The following is a 17,615-nucleotide window of genomic DNA, read 5'->3' on the forward strand; positions in this document are numbered from 1 at the left end:
CAAATTCAGAGGCAGAAAGTAGAACAGTCATTAGCAGGGGTTGGGGGTGGGGAGGATGGGGAGTTAGTGTTCAATGGGTACAGTTTCAGTTTGGGAAGATGAAAAAATTCTGGAGATGGATGGTGGTTATGGTTGTACAATGATGTGAATGCATTTAATGCCACTGAACTGCACACTTAAAAATGGTTAAAATGGTACATTTTATGTTATGTATGCTTTAACACACACATACAAAAAAATATGGTCAGTTCCGGCCAGGCAAAATTGCCCAGGGAAAGAGAAAGCTGAAGTGTTCTAAACAATGAAATGGCATATATTTGGGGTTTCTGGAAGCACTCTGGGAGAGAGGAAGGTAGTGGGGATGCGGCAGAAGAAGGGAAGGCAACAGGGCCAGCAACATGGCACAGTGGTCCCTGGGGAGGAGAAGCTGACAGGTGGGCCATTTTAAAAACAGGAATAGCTATGGGTTCTATCTGCTACTCTACGCTTTGCTGCTTCTCTGTGCTTGTCCTACCCAAGTATTTAGGAAAAGTTTTTTTAATCCTTCACAGGTTGTATGAGAGATCAAGGAGGAGGATAAAGATTTAGGGACTGTGTTCTGTGGGTGAGTGAGTGCCGAGTGGAGAGCACAGAACAACCCCAAGAAGAAAAACACGAGTGAGATGGAGGCGTCAGCAGAAGCAGAAATTGGAACAAGGAGTTACTAGGAGAGCTGTAAGACCGTACAGCTTCCTCACTTATTGGATCAATACTGGGTTTTCCCGCCAACTATGAGAAGGGGACTCTTGCTATTTTTCCTGACCTATTAAAGGAAGCTGGAATGTTCCGGGCTAGCCAGGTAGCTGAGACAGGGGTTATGCTTGCTGCCCCTTGGAACAGTAGTGAGCAGCCCTTTTACAGTGGGAATGCTCTGGAAACACTGCTCTTGCCTTGTGTCTTCAGTGTGCTCTTTGTAGGGTGGCAGGGCAGACAGATCTGACTGCTTTAGTGGGAAATGTCTCCTGCTGGGAGTTCAAACCAAGACTTCCCGAGTGACAACATTAAACACTGCTCAGAGAATAGTCACCTGTTTCATGACCATTTCTTGCCAGTGATTGTATAGGTAACTCTTAGTAGACATTTTTGCAGAATCTTTCTTAATAAATGGACAAATGCCACAAGATTTTGAGGCTGTTAAGATTATGAATACCTTTAAGACGATTATAAGTAGTTGAGAGCAAACTATCCTGTAAGCTCTCCCCTGTTGCCAAGATCTTGTGTAGGACTTTTCTGTTAGTCACTGACCAGCATCAGTAGAAAGAGATCCTGAAAACAGCAGAAGTAATTGGCACAGTTGACATGCTGGCCATGAGTCAGACACAGGGAAAGTTCAGGAAAGAGTACAATATCTCTATAGAAGACCATTGGTTTAAAAAAAAAGCATTTGAAGTCCCAGGTTCTGCAACTCCTTAAACAGGTGTGGATGAGTGGAGAAATTTACCCACACTCCAAGGGTGTTCCATGATTTTATTTCTGGTTGTGTTCAGATGACACATTTAAGCCATTTCCAATCGTATGACTTGGTTTGTATTATGCAGTCATCTTGAAAGATGTGTAAGAGACTCTGATGTTGCTGTCAGACGCTCTTTCATCTTTCTGAAGGTCCAGCCATCAAAGTCATAGGTTTGGTTGTCTGTACACACCTGTAAGTGGATGACAGCTGGCCCTTTGGGGTCAGATACTAATAGTCATCCCACTTCATTGTGCTCCAGAGGCAGGAATTCCTTCGGAGATGAGAGTTCCCGTGAAAGTCATGTATTAGGAAGTGTTCTCAGAAAAGACAGGCAGGGGGTGGCAATGTGAGACAGGGAAGGGAAGGAGGTCAAGCAAGCACATGACACCAAACAGGGTCCCACAGAAGGTGGTTTGGCTAAATCCTATTGGGAGCTCTGGAAACAGTGTAGGCCACACCAGGAAAGGGAGCTGTCACCTGCTCACCAGTTGTTGGTTAAGGGTGGCCCCCAGGAGGCACTTTTGCTTCTGTTCACGTGCACAGGCTCCAGCAGCCCAGGGGTGTCTGCCCACAAAGGGACACAGGTGCTGGTTGCTGGGAGCAAAGGCCACTGAGACTGGTGTGCATGAAAATGGTAAAGGGATTGAGGGGATATGGGCAGGGCTCTGACAAGGTCTGCTAAACCAAGTCACCTTGGACAAGTACCCTGGCTTCCTCAAGCCTCAGGCAACAGGCAACTCTTCATGGCCTGGAACTTTCTACTTGTACTTGTATGTTTTCTTTCAAGGTTCTAAATTACTAGAAGGTTCTTACTTATGCTGCAGCAGAATTTCTGTTTGTAACTTCTACCTGTTGGTCCTGGGTCTGCCTTCTGTCCCTCTTGCCCTTCAGAAAGTTGAAAACAGCAATCATTTAACATCTAGAGGGTTCTTTTAGCCTAAACTCTCCAGCTCCTTCACCTGCTCGCTATATGAGAGAGAATGTTTCCAGACCCCACCTCCTTCTGGCTGGTCTCTTTGGGCATTCCCCAACTGGACTGGGAGTCTCTTAAAATGTGGCATCCAGACAGGAAAATCTGGCTACAGGCACCTTCTGATTGGAGTATTCAATCAAGTGTTTGGGAAAATGCCTTGGTTACCAAATCACCATCTCATGCCTCAGAGATCTGCTGTTAATATCTTCATCTTCTGGGGGTAAGGAAGGGCAAACAAGCCCACAATCTATTTTTAAGTCATATGATGAGGGGCAGAGGCCCTTAATTTTCCCGTCTGAGTCTCCAACCTCTGACCTTTTGGAGCTAGCGAGCTTTCTCTCTTTTTTGGAAAATGTTGACATCATACACAGAACAAGATGTTACTGAGAATAGTGAATGAAGGACATGGCAAAAATTATTAACAATCCTCTATTACAGTGATTCCCACACTTCCACATGCATCAGCATCACCAGGAGGGCTTGTTAAGGCAGATGGCTGGAGCCCACTCCCAGAGGTTCTGATGTGGCGATTCTGAGGTGGGGCTGAGAATTTACACTTCTTAACAGGTTCCCCAGTGACGGTGCAGGACCACTGAGAACCACTGCTCTATTACATTTCCTGGCTGCTTAGGCTCTTGTATTATGAGTTTCCAGAAGGCTTTAAGTTAAGAGAGGGAGGAGGAGGAGAAACTCACATCTAATGTGTATACTTGTACCAGGAACGGTCATATACATAAGCTAATTTTATTTTAACGGTGCTATGAATGTAGACTCAGTATGCTCCTTTGAAAAATAACGACACTCACAGAATTGAAGTCACTTGCTTACAGTCACATGGTGCAGATCTGGAATTGGAGCCCAGGTCTGTCTGAGCCCAAAGCCCCGTCCTTCCCTACCTGCCACACTGCTTCTTAAGCTGTCAGCTGGGCCAGAATGCCAAAATCACTCATGATTAACACACACACACACACACTCCACCCTTGAAATCCTTTTGCTTGAATGGTATGTCAGAAAGATAAAATACATTTCAAATACACAAAAAATGGTCTTGGAAGAGGGTGAAGATAACATGGGATTTTTTCTCTACTGCGTGTCACTTACTGTTTGTAATCATGCTTTCACAATTAGCTTAGTTAACGTGTCAATTTCTAATAATAGGCTCCCCATGGAGGTTGCCAAAAGCCACGTGTTGGAAGGAAGCATATCGGGATTGAAAGGAGCCAGTAATGATAGATAACAAGGAGTTAACCTGCCAAAAACTGTATCCTAAATATCAAACAGGCACATTTTGGAGTTTTGTGGTTTTGAGAAAGGGTTTCCAATGTTATTATTGTACAAATTCTTTTTCTTCCTCAGAAATGCATTACAATGGATGAACCTTGAAAACATTATGCTAAGTCAAAGACGTCAGTTACAAAAGATCACATATTGTATGATTCTATTTACATGAAATATCCAGAATCTATAGAGATAGAAAATAGATTAGTGGTTGCTTAGGGCTTGGGGGGCTGGTGGTATAGGAAAGTGAGAGTTAAATGGTTTGGGTTTTCTTTTCATTTTTTTTTTAAAGATTGGCACCTGAGCTAACATCTGTTGCCAAATTTTTTTTTCTTCTTCTCCTCCCCAAAGCCCCTAGTACATAGTTGTCTATTCTAGTTGTGGGTCCTTCTGGTTGTGGCATGTGGGACGCTGCCTCAGCATGGCTTGAGGAGCGGTGCCATGTCCGTGCCCAGGATCCGAACCGGCGAAACCCTGGGCCGCCAAAGCAGAGCGTGGGAAGTTAACCACTCGGCTATGGGGACGGCCCCAGGTTTCTTTTGGAGGTTATGAAAATGTTACAAATCAGACTCTAGTGACAGTTGCACAACTCTGTAAATATGCTAAGAACCACTAAATTACACACTTTGAATGGGTGAATTCACCCATGGTATGTGGATATTATATATCAATAGAGCTGTTACCAAAAAAAAGCACATTACATTTGAAAAAAATGTTAAATATCCATTACACATGGATGTTTGTAGTTTTGGATTTTTTCAACATAAACAATTATTTTAGAGGTGAGAGCTATGGAATTTAGGTTCAGCTAGGTAGGGCCAATTGAGGGAAAGTGGAGTGCCATGGCTGACTAGCATTGCTGCCTTGATGTGGGAAGTGAGATGGGTACTTGGAGCTTCTGCCACAGGAGCTGCAGATGTACGGAAAGAATCGTCAACAGGAGGTCACAGTCCTGACAAGGGTTGGGGGTTCGAGGCAAATTGCAGGGACCGAACAGGCATGCTGGAGTGCATGGCTGGGCCTTCAGCAGAAGCCCAGCCATACGAACTGTGGCATGGAGGGGCTGCTGGGGCACCTGGGGCCATGCATCCAGGTAGGAGGAGCAGCAGCACATCTGGCCGAATCCCAAGGGCCATGTGGGGCTGGTCTGGGTAAAGGACTCAGGCTGCAGGGCAGCACCGGGCTGCAGCAGTGGCTGGATGAAGTGGTCCGGCCTTCTCAGAAGAGTTGAGTCCACTCAGACTCTCCAGCTGGGGGCCACCCATGGTCACCCATTTGATTCCCAGGGATGTTAGCCCATGGCCTTACCAGGATGTGTCTTCATCCCTGGCTGTGTGAAGGGAAGAAAGAGAACCAGGGAGAAGGAAGTAACTGTCCCAGTCAAGTCCCTCTTAACCACTGAGGGTGCCATTCCCTATATCTGTTCAACTCAACATTACTTATGCCAAAGACCGTGACAGGGCTGGGGATACAAAGACCAAGAAACAGTCCCTGCTCTCAAGGAGTTGATAGTCTAACGGGGGAGGGTAACTCATAAGCAGGTCATTTTTCACATAATGATCACATCCTACCACATCTGCTCATCACCATGTGTTCAGGTTGGGTTACAGGAACTGCTTCTAGGGGACTCAACTTAGGACATACATCTGCGGCAACAACTAAAAAAGCACACACTGAAATGTTGTTTAGCATACTTAATATTGCACAGAAATTAAAATATCGGTACTTTCCATAAACATTACTCAAAGGACAAGAATGTTCTTGGATGGATTGACAGTTACATTTTCTAAACAAGACCTTGTAAACACAGCTAATATGAAAATTTCTCCAGTTAACACAGTTCTTCATATCATCAATGGCAAAAGATGTTAAGGTGGCATGTTGGGCCAGCAATAACCACATGCTTGTTATATAAAATTGGATCTTTGATGTCAAGACTTTAAGTCTTCCACAGCATCTTTATTCTCAAGGAAGTGTGACATTTTGGATTCAACCTGAATGCATGGTGACAGGCAGATCTGATGGGATATGATCCGATTTCAGGGTTAAAAATATGTTGTTTAAAAAACTGTATTTAAACCGTATCACTCTGAAATTTGGTTTAAATAAACTGTGTTGCACTATTTTATTTTTATCATACATGAGGTCACATTAATATAGTAGGGAGGGAGCCCTGGATTCCGATCCAGACTCCGTAACTCAATATCCAAGTCACCCAGACAAACTGTACTCTCCCTGGGGCTCATTTGCCACATTTGTTTAAAGAGGAAAATAAGAAGTTGCAGAGGAAAGGGAGAGGCTTTGGCTAACTGATCTCAAATAGCCCTTCTAGGGAAATTCTATTAGGTTGAGTAAAGGCCATTTAATTTCACCATACACATCTGTGCACAGTAAATACCACAAACTGGTATTTTATTTTTGAATTAAGAATTTTAGTACTAAAAAAGAAAAAACCAACAAACCAACAGCACCCCTTCTGAACCCATCTGTAGCTCTAACATTAGGAATTCAAATTGGAGTATTTTTAGCCTCTGGAGTTTAAGCTAGCTCTTAACCTGAGCCCCTGCCTGCATTTTATGATTTGGTTAATTTAAGTCATAAAGCAGTTCCATCTTTGACAAGAAAGCAAAATCATTTTACTAATATTTTTAAGCACTTCAAGAATTACTTCTAATTGGAGACCTCCTAAGTACCGTTGGCATACTGGGCAGAACATGACAGAATTTTATCCTTCCTTGGACTTTTTTTTTTCTGTGAAATACAACTACAACTGTCAGAAATGCAAGTTATTTCAGATGCCCTCAAAAGGTTCACTTAAAACAGATTGCCAGAGAGGCTGCATGAGAAAATAGAAAAATCAATTCTAGATGAAAGCGAAACACTCAGAAGCTCCCAGATTGGCCAGAAAGAACAGTCACAGTAATCATTTAGTTATTTAAGAGGAAGATGGAGGAGACGGAGAAACGCTTTCCTAATGTTTCAAGATTGCGGTGGTTTAAGCCCTCATTTCTGTGCTGGGTGCATCTTATAAAAATAACTTCATGAGGAGGGGCCCTACGAAACTCCAGCCTCTACCGAGCTTGCAACCTCACTGCCCGTTATCTTGTCATGGCGTTGAAGATGTAGCAGGCAGTAATCAGATCAGAGCCTGAAAGTCAGGGAGAGACACTGGAACGAATTATTTTCTTAAAGGAAGTGGTCATTCAAAGGCAGAAAACCCAAGTCACCCACAATTTCCCTGTCCACTTTGCCAAGGGATGGGCCGGGCAGGGTCCGAGGACAGAAAGGGAGGACTGTGCTGAGGTCGGAGAGCGGGGTGGGAGCCAATTCCCGACCGCGGAGCGTGAGCCAGGCCAGTCCGGGAGAAGGGCGCAGCGCAGGCCCAGCATCCCGCCCGGGTGAGTCCAGGTGAGGGCCTGTCACCGAGCGCGGCTGGCGGGGAGCCCCGCATTCATCCGGGCGCGGTTGCGGCCAGCGGCTCCTCAGCGCGCAGCGGCCTCCAGGGTGGCAGCGCGCAAAATCGCCGCTTAATCCCCGCTCCCGCTGGGTTAATGAGGGCCTCCTCAAAGCACAAAGTGTCGAGCTAGGGGCTTCTTTCCCAGACGCAGGGGCACCGGGAGCCGACGTTCCTCTGGCCCAGCCGGGCGCCCTTCCCCGGACGGCGATTCGCGCCTCCCCAGTGAGCGCTCCCCCGCATCCCCAGCCGGGTTCCCGGGACCCCTGGTGACCGGCGGCCTGTCGGGTCACTGGAGTCAGGTCCCCTGGCCTCGGGTCGCGGCCAGCAGCCGGGGCGCGGGGCGGGGCGCGCCAGGGAGGCCGAGGCGGCGCGCTATTCCTGTCGCTGTGAGCTACCGGCATGTTATGTGCGGCGCCCAATCACGCCTCCGACCCGCCGAGCCGACCCGCGCCCCCCCTCCTTAATCCCGTAGGCTTTGATTTGATCCTCCGCGCGGAACAAGCTCACCTCCCCCCTGCCCCGTAGCCAGTCGTCCCCCGCCCTAGCGGGTGCCCGCAGAACCCGTCCTCTTCGTCCACCCCAGGGAGGTCAGAGCCCTCGCCCCGCGCTCCCGGGACGCCCCGAGCCGGGCCACGTCTGCGCATCTGGGCTGTCGGAGATCCAGCACCCCCTGAGTCAGTCCACCCGCAGCTCGGTCCTTCCAGGTGATGGTGCGCGGCCACTTCGGCCCCTGGCGCGCAGGTGTGGGTTTCCCAAACTGGGCCGGGGAGGGGGCTTTGGGCAACGCGCTGGCAGCCTCCGAAACAAAACCCTGCACCCCCCGGAAGACTCCAAACTCCGTGCTCTCCGCTACTAGGGGCTTCTGGAAACCGTTCCGCCACCGGGTTTGCTCTGAGAGGGGTACGGGGAGATCTGCGCACCTGGATGAAGGAGCCCTGGGCTTTAAGCTGAGCAGGCAAAAATGGGCCCTTGCTAGGGACTCTGCGGCTCAAGCGGGGAGCCCGGGAGCGCCGTGCCCCGGGATGCCTCCGGCCGCGCCCGGCTGGCCCCAGCCCCAGCCCCAGCCCGGCCGCTTCCCGCCCTGGGCATCATGAGTTACTTCCTGTCTTACTGCAAAGCTCACGGCGGCGCGCTGCTCACCGGCTACCAGGCCCTGCGCGCCGAGGGCTTCTTGTGCGACGTGACGCTGGAGACCGAGGGCAGCGAGTTCCCGGCGCACAGGTCGCTGCTCGCGTGTTCCAGCGACTACTTCAGGGCCCTGTTCAAGAGCCACACTCGGGAATCCCGAGCGAGCGTGATCCACCTGCACGTGCCGTCGGCGGCCGGCCTGCAGCGCCTGCTGGACTTCATCTACACCGCCTGGCTGCCACTCTCCATGGACACCGTGGAGGACACGCTGGAGGCCGCCAGCTACCTGCAGGTCACCGAGGCCCTGGGGCTGTGCGGCCGCTACCTGGAGCGCCAGCTGGGCCCGGAGAACTGCTGCTTCGCCGCCAACGTGGCGGCGCGCTTCGGCTTGGTGCACACGCTGGGCGCCGCCGAGCGCTGCATCGTGCGCCACCTGAGGGAGCTGCTGGCGCGGGGCGCGGGCCCCGCGGGGCTGCTGGAACTCAACCCCGCGTCGCTGAGGGCCGTGCTGGGCGCCCCCGACGTGGCGCGGGTGCCCGAGGCCCGGCTGCTGGGCTTGGCGCTGGCCTGGCTGCGGCAGGAGCCTAAGGCCGAACGCCTGGCTCACTGCGCCGCGCTGCTCGAGCGCGTCCGCTTCGGCCTGGTGCCCGCCGACGTGCTGCGGCGGGTGTACTCGGGCTCCGGCATCGCGCTGCCCGCCCGCGTCAAGGGCCTCATCATCCAGGCCCTCAACTACCACACGGCGCCCTCCCGCCAGCCGCTCGTGCAGGGCGAGCAGACCAGCGTCCGGAGCCCCCAAACCCGTATCTTGTTAGTCGGGGGGCGCAGGGGGCCGGAGGTGGTGATGGAGGAGGTCGCGGCCCCACGAGGGGGGGCAGCCAGGGGGAGGGGAGCCGCGGCGGAGCCCGAGGAGGAGGAAGAGGAAGAAGAGGAGCAGCTGGAGGAGGAGGAGGAAGAGGAGGAGGAGTGGGAGCTCACCCAGGACGTGGTGGCCTTCGACGTGTACAACCACCGCTGGCGCAGCCTCACGCGAGTGCCTGCACCACTCCTGGGGCACAGCGTTTGCGCCGCCGGCAACTTCCTGTTCGTCCTGGGCGGGGAGAGCCCCTCGGGCGGCGCCTCGTCTCCCCTGGCCGACAGCCCGCGGGCGGTCTCAGCCCAAGTGCACCGTTACGACCCGCGCTTCCACGCTTGGACAGCAGTGCCCGCCATGCGGGAAGCGCGGGCCCACTTCTGGTGCGGCGCCGTGGGCGAGGGGCTCCTGGCCGTCGGGGGCCTGGGCGCGGACGGCGAGGCGCTGGCCTCGGCGGAGATGTACGACCTGCGCCGGGACCGCTGGACGGCGGCCGGGGCGCTGCCGCGGGCGCTCCATGGCCACGCGGGGGCCGTCGGGGACCGCGGCACCGTGTACATCTCGGGGGGCAAGGCAGGGAGAGGCGAGGGCGGCGCGAGCAGCCTCCGGGACTTGTACGCTCTGGGCCCCGGGGAGCGGGCGTGGAGTAAGAGGGCGTCCATGAGCACAGCCCGCTTCGGGCACCACATGGCGGCCCTGCGTGGCGCGGTGTTCGCCTTTCTGGGGCGCTACGAGCCCTTCTCCGAGATCGAGCGCTACGACCCCGGCGCGGACCAGTGGACTCGGCTGCGGCCGCTGCCCTACGACCGCTTCTGCTACGGGTTGGCTGTGGTGGAGGAGACGGTGCTGCTGCTGGGCGGCCTCAAGTGGCGGGAGTCGCGCCAGGTGCCTACCCGCAACGTAGTGGGCTATGACCTCGACCTAGACCGCTGGGAGGACATCGGCTGCCCACTGCCCTGGGCCTGGAGCGGCCTGCAGTGTGCAGTGCTGCAGCTGGCCGAGGGAGGGGACGAGGAGAGGGAGGGAGAGCCTGGAGGGGCGCCAGATTTAATGTTGGGTTTCATGGGTTAGGGCAGTCTCCGGACCACGGAGGAGAAAGTCGCGCTTGACTAGGCTTTCAGAGCAACACGTGAGCTTTTCCTAAGAATGGGACTCTGGGAGCAGAGTGGCTTCTGAAGGTTAAGGAGGCAAACAAGGGCTTGGCCAAAGGGGAACATTTCCCCTTAAGCTGAGAATGGGAGACAGGAGAGGTCAAATAGAAGGATATATGAATCAGCTTCAGTGAGCTGGGGATTTCTATAAGTTCTCATGCTGGGCTTTTGAAAATAAAATATGACCCTATTTTCCCTCTAGGTGCTAAATAGTGATTACTTTTGTGCCAAACAAACAAACGGCCAAAAAATATACCCTAAGAAGTTACATATAAGACCCAGAAAATTGTTAGCTATAAAGACTGTAATAAATAGTTGTAGAAGATGGCATTATCTGAATAAGTACTGAAGAGAATGTGCCTTGGTTAAACAGCATGAGATCATTGTAAGGGAGACTATGATTTTATAATTCCAGAACCATGGTTATAGTTCTGCTCTGATGGTTTAATATAAGTATGGAACTGAGAGGGAAAAAAATCTCTAAGACAGCACCTTTTTGGGGGGGGCGAGTAGCCTAGGTTAAGTTTTTCTGTCCCTCATCCTTACTTACCCCTGGTCTACTTTTGCCCTGGCTTTAGGCAGCTCGTTGGTTTTAAGTTTTATTTCAGCAAGCCTTATTCCATAATAATCAAGCTCCTCTGGTTAAGTGGGACATCTAAGAAAAACAAAACCAAACCCTATTTTTGCATCCTCTTTAAATGTTCATTCTGCAGACATGCTGTAGGTTGTATTTGTAAAAAAAATTAACTTATTTTTGGCAGTTCTTTCCTCCCCCTCCCCCAATTCCCAAAAGAATCACAGAGAAAGGAAAGAGGAGTAGGTGAAATTTTAAAGTTCATGTCTAATAAATGGGGAACCGGCTTCATTTTGCGGGGTCTCAGAGAAGGTACTTATATACGCTGAACAGGTGCTGCTTCTGGCTTGTACCAGCAATGGAGTGGTCACTGGGGGAATGGCGGCTGTGTGATTAGGTCACAAAGAAATGTGGTGAGGACTGTGCATGAATAAAGTAGGTGCTTTATAAGGATTCATTAAGAGCTGAATTTATTTGACTTCAGTTTACAGTGCTGCCTCTCTCCTAGATTTGAAACTAATGCAATAAAATATACAGATATATAGTTAAAAGGTTTCTTTCATGCTAGGCTAGCCACGAGTCTTTAAAATTCATTAGTTTAATTTTTACCATTTAAAACAACAGAGCCAACTTTACAAAAGTAAAAGCTGCTTAGTAGCAACATAGCTAGTCTCTCCATCAACTGCTCACTGTTTACAGGGCACAACCTGGCCACTGTATCCATGACACATCCATCAGGTACAGATATTTTTAAGTGAATGTACACATTAGGTCTAGTAAACACCAACAAGTCTAACACCTGTAACAAGCACACTTCATTTCAGGACAAGAGGTTTTTGTTTTCCGCTTTTTTTACATATACAAAACCCCACAAATTTAATGTGTCAATATCCATGCAGTAAATAAATGTTTTTACAAATAGACTTTTTTAAATGATAAAAATATTACACTGGACCCAAAATTCCATACAAACATTAATACATGATTTCTCATCCATTTTAACTAAATATAGGATTACTGAAAATGTGCTGTAGAAAGGCCACTCTCCTGTACAGTTGTGCAAAGTCTGCAAAACGATAGTGATTCAATGGTGGTTTCAAAAGCAAAGAAAAAGATCCCCGCTGTGGAGTTTTTCCTTTCTCCTCTACAGCAAAAATATTCACTGGCATATATCTGAACTCTTAGAGATGAAAGTACATTCACTGAGCTGTACAGGCAACAGTATAAAGCTGATTAGAAGTAGATTTTAGGATATAGGATAGTAAAGGAGGGTCCCTTCCTCCTCCTAAAAAAACCCCAGTAAATTGTGACTTGTACATTATGCAGCCAGACACTAAAAAGCAGCACAGTCATTATCATGCTGTGATCACTTTCAAAAACGAGATGCTTATAAATGGAAATATATGAAGAGGACTTTTTCATAGACTTCATCCACTCTATAGAACAATTCATGAAGCTAGGAAAAAACCTCTATAAATTGTTTCTCTCATACAGTTCAATGTAACAGATCTCTGAATGACCATGATCCTCTTGCTCCTCAGGAGAGAGGTACATTTTTATTTTTCAACATTGTTTTCTATATTATAACACACATCGGTCTGTAACTAAACATTTTACTTCCCTGCCTGAAGTATAACCTATATAAGTTTAATTAATGGACTGGGGGAAAATTGGAAACTGGAAAGTTGATTCATTTCAGTTTCTACCTTGTATTTTAAGAGTCGAAGTTTAAAAACATGATTTTGGGCTGAAATTATATATATATATATATATCTGTTAGCTGCCTTTCTGGGTGAATTAAGTGTGTTTTAAAAAATCCACTCTCAAATTCCTCTGTACACAATCAGCATTTCATCACTACAAAAATAAAGGAAGATTTAAACCAAGAAAATAAAGCAGCTCTATCTTCAATTTTGGTCTCAGTTACAAAACATCTTACAAAGCTTTGCCCTGATACACCATTAAGTGTCCCCATAGATTTGGAATAGTATTTCTATTAACCAGCTTTCACAAGTTAATAGACTATTAAGACAAATATTAGATACCTGAACTTTTCTTATGTTGATGCTCTTCTATTTTGCTTAACTCTTGTATGCGCATCTACATTTCACAAAAATAAAACTACAGCATTAAACTTTGTGCAATGTTTAAGAAAATTCTTAGAACATTTTAATAAATATAAAAAAGGTTTAAATTCTTTCCCACCCACAAGGATGTCTGCACCTGAAAAAATGTGATTTATTTTTGAACTCTTGTTTATATAAAATTAACTTAAAGGGAGAAAAGATGACCTTAGATAGAAAACTGCCTTTTTGTGGTTTTACTACTTGAAGACCACCTGTTTTCAGAGTTTGCAAAAGTTAATTTTAAGTCATTGAAGACAGTTGATTTTGCACATGGTAAAGATAAGCTGAGCACTAATTGCATATAAAATATACAAATGCTCTTTAAAGACAGTGGCATTATGACCATATATGGTTTGTTTCATATAGTTTGGTAACATTAAAGTATAGCTTGTCAAGTGTCCCACACATTGATATAAAAACTACCTTATATACTTGTTCAAAGTACCAGAAGGCAGAATACACTTACACATGCGTTTCAATGTATGAATGAGTGTGTGTTAGAGAGGAAGTGATTACATCTACTTCAGAAGAAATACTTAATGGGTCATTTGGGGTGGTGTTTTGACAGATATCCAAGAAAAGATCAAGGTACATCTGCTTCCATTGTTGGAATTCTTTAGATGTCAAGCCTGGATTGTCTAGGACTTTATCAATAATGGCTACTTCCCCTTCTCTGGCCTGAAAAGCAAAAGGATTCAACAGTTAAGATGTAGACAAACTTTTATTCAAGTTTAAAATAAAGAGTTAATAGGCAAAAAATTAAGAAGCCCATAAGAAACAGCTCTGGTGTACTCAAACTCAGCTATTTAGACTCAAATTCCAGTATACTTTTTTCTACACCCAAGGTATGCCTCATATTGCCCACTCTGTGTGGTTTATTTTTTCTCTTGGCCTGTCCCGTTTCCCATCTCTGCCTATGGAAACTTTCCTGCGTCATTCTTTAAGATTCAGTTCAAATTCCTCTCATTTCATGAAGCCTTCCTTTAAGGATTGGGAAAAATGTTTCCTCTCTCATTTATGTCCCCATAACACTATCACTGCCATTGAGTGGACTTAGCACATTCTATCTCTTGAGTTACTTTTGCACTGTTTCATCTGTCCTGCTAGATGGTTAGCTCCTCATGCTTGCATGAGAGAGAGCAATGGCCCTCCTGTCAGCATAAACACATAATTCTTGCTGTGTGAACGTTATGGCTCCCTTCCTGCAGCACCGGAGGCCTGCAATACAAAATATCCCTCCCTTCCACGCTGGAGGTCGGCTGAAGAGTGAACTTGCTTATGGGATAACTCACCACAGCACAGCTATCACCTGTTGGAGGAGTGAGTCTCCCAGGTGGGACGGCGGCGTGGCGGAGAGCGTAAGACAGTCTGAAAAGCTCAGTCCTATCTTTTATGGGCCCAAGGAAGGGGCAGGAAGTTTAGGGAACGTTCTGCAGGAAGTGGGAAGGCACAATTCCGGGCAAGCCAGAGTTGGGAGGGAAAGACAGTAACGTGCCTAAGCAGTTGTTCTGGTCCTTGGGACCAGACAGAGACAGTGGGGCTGGGACTGAGGATGTTCTGAATGGCCTTGTGCTTGCTGAGGGTCCTGTTACAATTCCAGGAACTATATATGCATCCATGGTTGCTTGGGCGATTGTCCTTCCCTAATGGGAGATTTTCATTCTCTATCAATTTCCCAGGCTAAAAAGCATAAGGCTCTGTAATTAATTTCACCAACGAGGGGAATTTCTTTATAGTGACTTTTCGTCCTCTTTGTTTGTCACAGAGAGTGGAGCACAGTGTCACATACCTGGTGATTCATCAATACTTATTGAACTGAACATCGGCAGGAGCTCATATTCTTTGCTACTGGAAGAAAATGCTTTTGGGGAATCTACAGAGCATGAAAGACAGGGTTGTGGGGCTGAGAGAGAGGGACAGGAGCAAGTCTCTAAAATACTTGAGCCTGACCTGCTTCAAAATGCCTGCCTGCTTTCATAACCAGGCAGTTTCGACCTGAGTGAGGGTGGGGGGAGGTGGGGCTCTGTAAGGTGAGAGAGTGAGCAGATCTTTGGAGTAGGGTTGGTCACTGGAATAATTATTCTTATGAATATTATAGCTCTTTTAAACATTCTAGTCTTAGTTACCAAAAGGCCATTAAGTTGTCCCATTAATTTGCATGAACACCAACTGAAAGCTAACTGACTCTGCTATTGGAAATTTTTCCAAATCATGCTTTTCTATTTTGTTTCTCTCTTTGGTACTCACCTATGTTTCGAAACCACAAAACCTCAGCAGCATACTATGGATCAGAAATATTTCCCAAAGGAGCCCTTTGACCTTTTGTTTCCCAAAATGACTGCGTCACATACTCTGTATGACAGTTCTTTTCTGTTTTTGATTGTTTAAGGATGCAGGGCCTGCTTAGGGAGAGTTTGTGTGGCAAGCCCTCTCCCCCTCACCCACACACACTGAGGGGGCTCACTTTTCTGCTTCCTTCTTCAACCTCCTGCCTTTCTGCTCCCCTCTCCTCCCCAGTCTGGGGCTGGCATAATAGGAAGACTGGAGACAATGTGAGCACTCATGGAAATGTATAATAAGAAAATAACATGTGAGTTCGGAACTGATAGCGTAAACAAGAATTATAAAATTTCTACATGGAACATGAATTACTGTGGCCTCACTCCAAATGTGCTGAAGGAAATATTCACAAAGTATCTCAGACCCTATTAGCAGCCACTATTGTATTCTGTTGCATGCTGTGTTCTTTTGATAACTATATTAATTATACTACATGGCATATTCATCTTAGGAAAATGAAAGACTGAGGAATAGCACCAGCCTTGCATTTTTGGAAAAAAAATTTAATTACATCCTGTTTTCTCCTAGAACTAAGTCACATAACATTTAGTCAGTGCTTTGAGGTGTTAATGAAAAGTTAAGATTATTTCCTCTTTACCAATACACATATTATTCTGTAGCCGAACGGCTCAGCTTCAGGTTCTTCCTGTCTACCTGTCCCTTGCCCCCATTTTGTATTTCTTTACCTAGAGAATCTGGTAATCCATTCTGAGTTGAGGAATGAATCTCTTGAAAGGAATTTCTCTTTCCATTTCATATCTTACCTTTAAAGTGCTTTTGAGAATTCTCAGCCTGTGTAGTTTTTCATTCATCACAGGATCATTACATCTCTTTATAAATGATAGCTTGTATTCCATCTTGGTTGAAATGCGATGTTCTCCCAGCGGTGACAGACTGGCTTGCTCCAATGCCCTGTATAAATCTTGCAATGAGTCTCCTAACTTTTCTTCCCTACTTTCACCTGTAATGTCCAAAAAAAGAGAAAAATGAATCCAGTGTAATAAAGTTATTTGACACTCCAAAAACCTACTAAAAAAAAAATCAAAACCATCTGAAAACAGGATAATGAAAGACTGGGAAAACAATCTATTACATTAAAACAAAACAAAAAAAAACCCCAAACAAACCCACAGCTGCTAGTTATATTGAGTAAGATTAGCTACAGGCAGCCAATTGTTTTAGAATGGTCAAATAGTAGGATGCTTTAATAAAATATTCTCTGAATAGCAAATCACCGTACATTCCTGAGTCCATTAAGTTCAAAGAATTAGAATACAAAAGGTACACAACACAGACACAATCCTGCACACAATTTAATATTTTAAAACTTTAATGAATATCCCCTATCATTATACTGATAAGCATAGAAGTGCTGATTAATAGAACTCTCCTGATTTAGCAATACTGAACTGCTTTTTACATTTTTCCAGACTTCATAAGATGAAATGGCATTCATTGGAGTATATTTGATTATAAAAATCTTCCAGTAGTGTGCCATAGAGGATTATTAGGTTTCATGTGACTGCCATAGTAATGCCTGCCACATTGTAAATATAGTAAATGATCGTAAATTATCATCAATAATGCTTTAATTAAAATGAACTATGGGGATGTTTATATGCAAAGCTGGCATGTACTAAAAGAAGCTACTTAGCATTTGTAAGACCTGGGAAGAAAATACCGCAATTAAATCTTTTTGAGAAAAAAAATTAGAGACTGGTTCAGGAAAGGATCTTACATCTATTTGAACAAATCAAACTCTCATCTTGTTCTTTAATTGCCTGACTACTGATGTCATATCTTTCTCAAGAATGATAAACAAAGATGAACTCGGATTTTGCTTGGAGTGGTAGATAGGATTAGGGCTATATCACATTTCCTTTCATAGAGAGCCAGAGTCCTTTTTGAGAAATACTAATTATATTGGCCCAAGGAGCAAATATGGAATGTTTTTCATTCCACCACAGTCTATGTGAATATTTTAGGCTTTCTGACTTAGTCAAAAAAAAAAAAAAAAAAAAGACTCCCTAATTGGTAATGAGTAGTTAACATTTATATGTGCCAGGCAGTAGGGTAAATACTTAACGTTCATGATCTCATTTAATCCTCACAACAGTACTAAGAGTAGATTTATTTGATTTTCATTTTATAGCAGGGAAGTACCTTGCTCAAGGTCACACTTAGTAAGCAGTGGAGCCAGAATTTCAAGTGGGCAGTCTGGCTCCCAAATCCATGATTTTAAC

The 17,615-nt window shown here is 46.3% G+C and overlaps 2 protein-coding genes across 2 annotated transcripts in view; one reads left to right on the forward strand and one right to left on the reverse strand.

Annotated features, from left to right (window-relative positions):
* The first annotated feature begins 8,175 nt into the window (after positions 1-8,175).
* KLHL34 (kelch like family member 34) lies at positions 8,176-11,356 on the forward strand. Its single transcript, XM_046674056.1, has one exon. The coding sequence runs from the start codon at positions 8,291-8,293 to the stop codon at positions 10,250-10,252; it is 1,962 nt and encodes a 653-aa protein (XP_046530012.1). The 5' UTR covers positions 8,176-8,290; the 3' UTR covers positions 10,253-11,356.
* Positions 11,357-11,486: 130 nt separating this feature from the next.
* Positions 11,487-17,615, reverse strand: part of CNKSR2 (connector enhancer of kinase suppressor of Ras 2) — a 255,852-nt gene continuing 249,723 nt past the window's right edge. Inside the window, exons 21-22 of the mRNA XM_046674057.1 lie at positions 16,137-16,333; positions 11,487-13,710 (exon numbers count right to left, since the gene is read on the reverse strand). Of these exons, the coding sequence (XP_046530013.1) occupies positions 13,495-13,710; positions 16,137-16,333 (413 nt within the window). The 3' untranslated portion in view covers positions 11,487-13,494. The remainder of the gene's footprint in view (positions 13,711-16,136; positions 16,334-17,615) is intronic.

Source organism: Equus quagga, chromosome 10, assembly GCF_021613505.1.
Source record: "Equus quagga isolate Etosha38 chromosome 10, UCLA_HA_Equagga_1.0, whole genome shotgun sequence".
In the NCBI taxonomy this organism is placed as follows: Eukaryota; Metazoa; Chordata; class Mammalia; order Perissodactyla; family Equidae; genus Equus; species Equus quagga.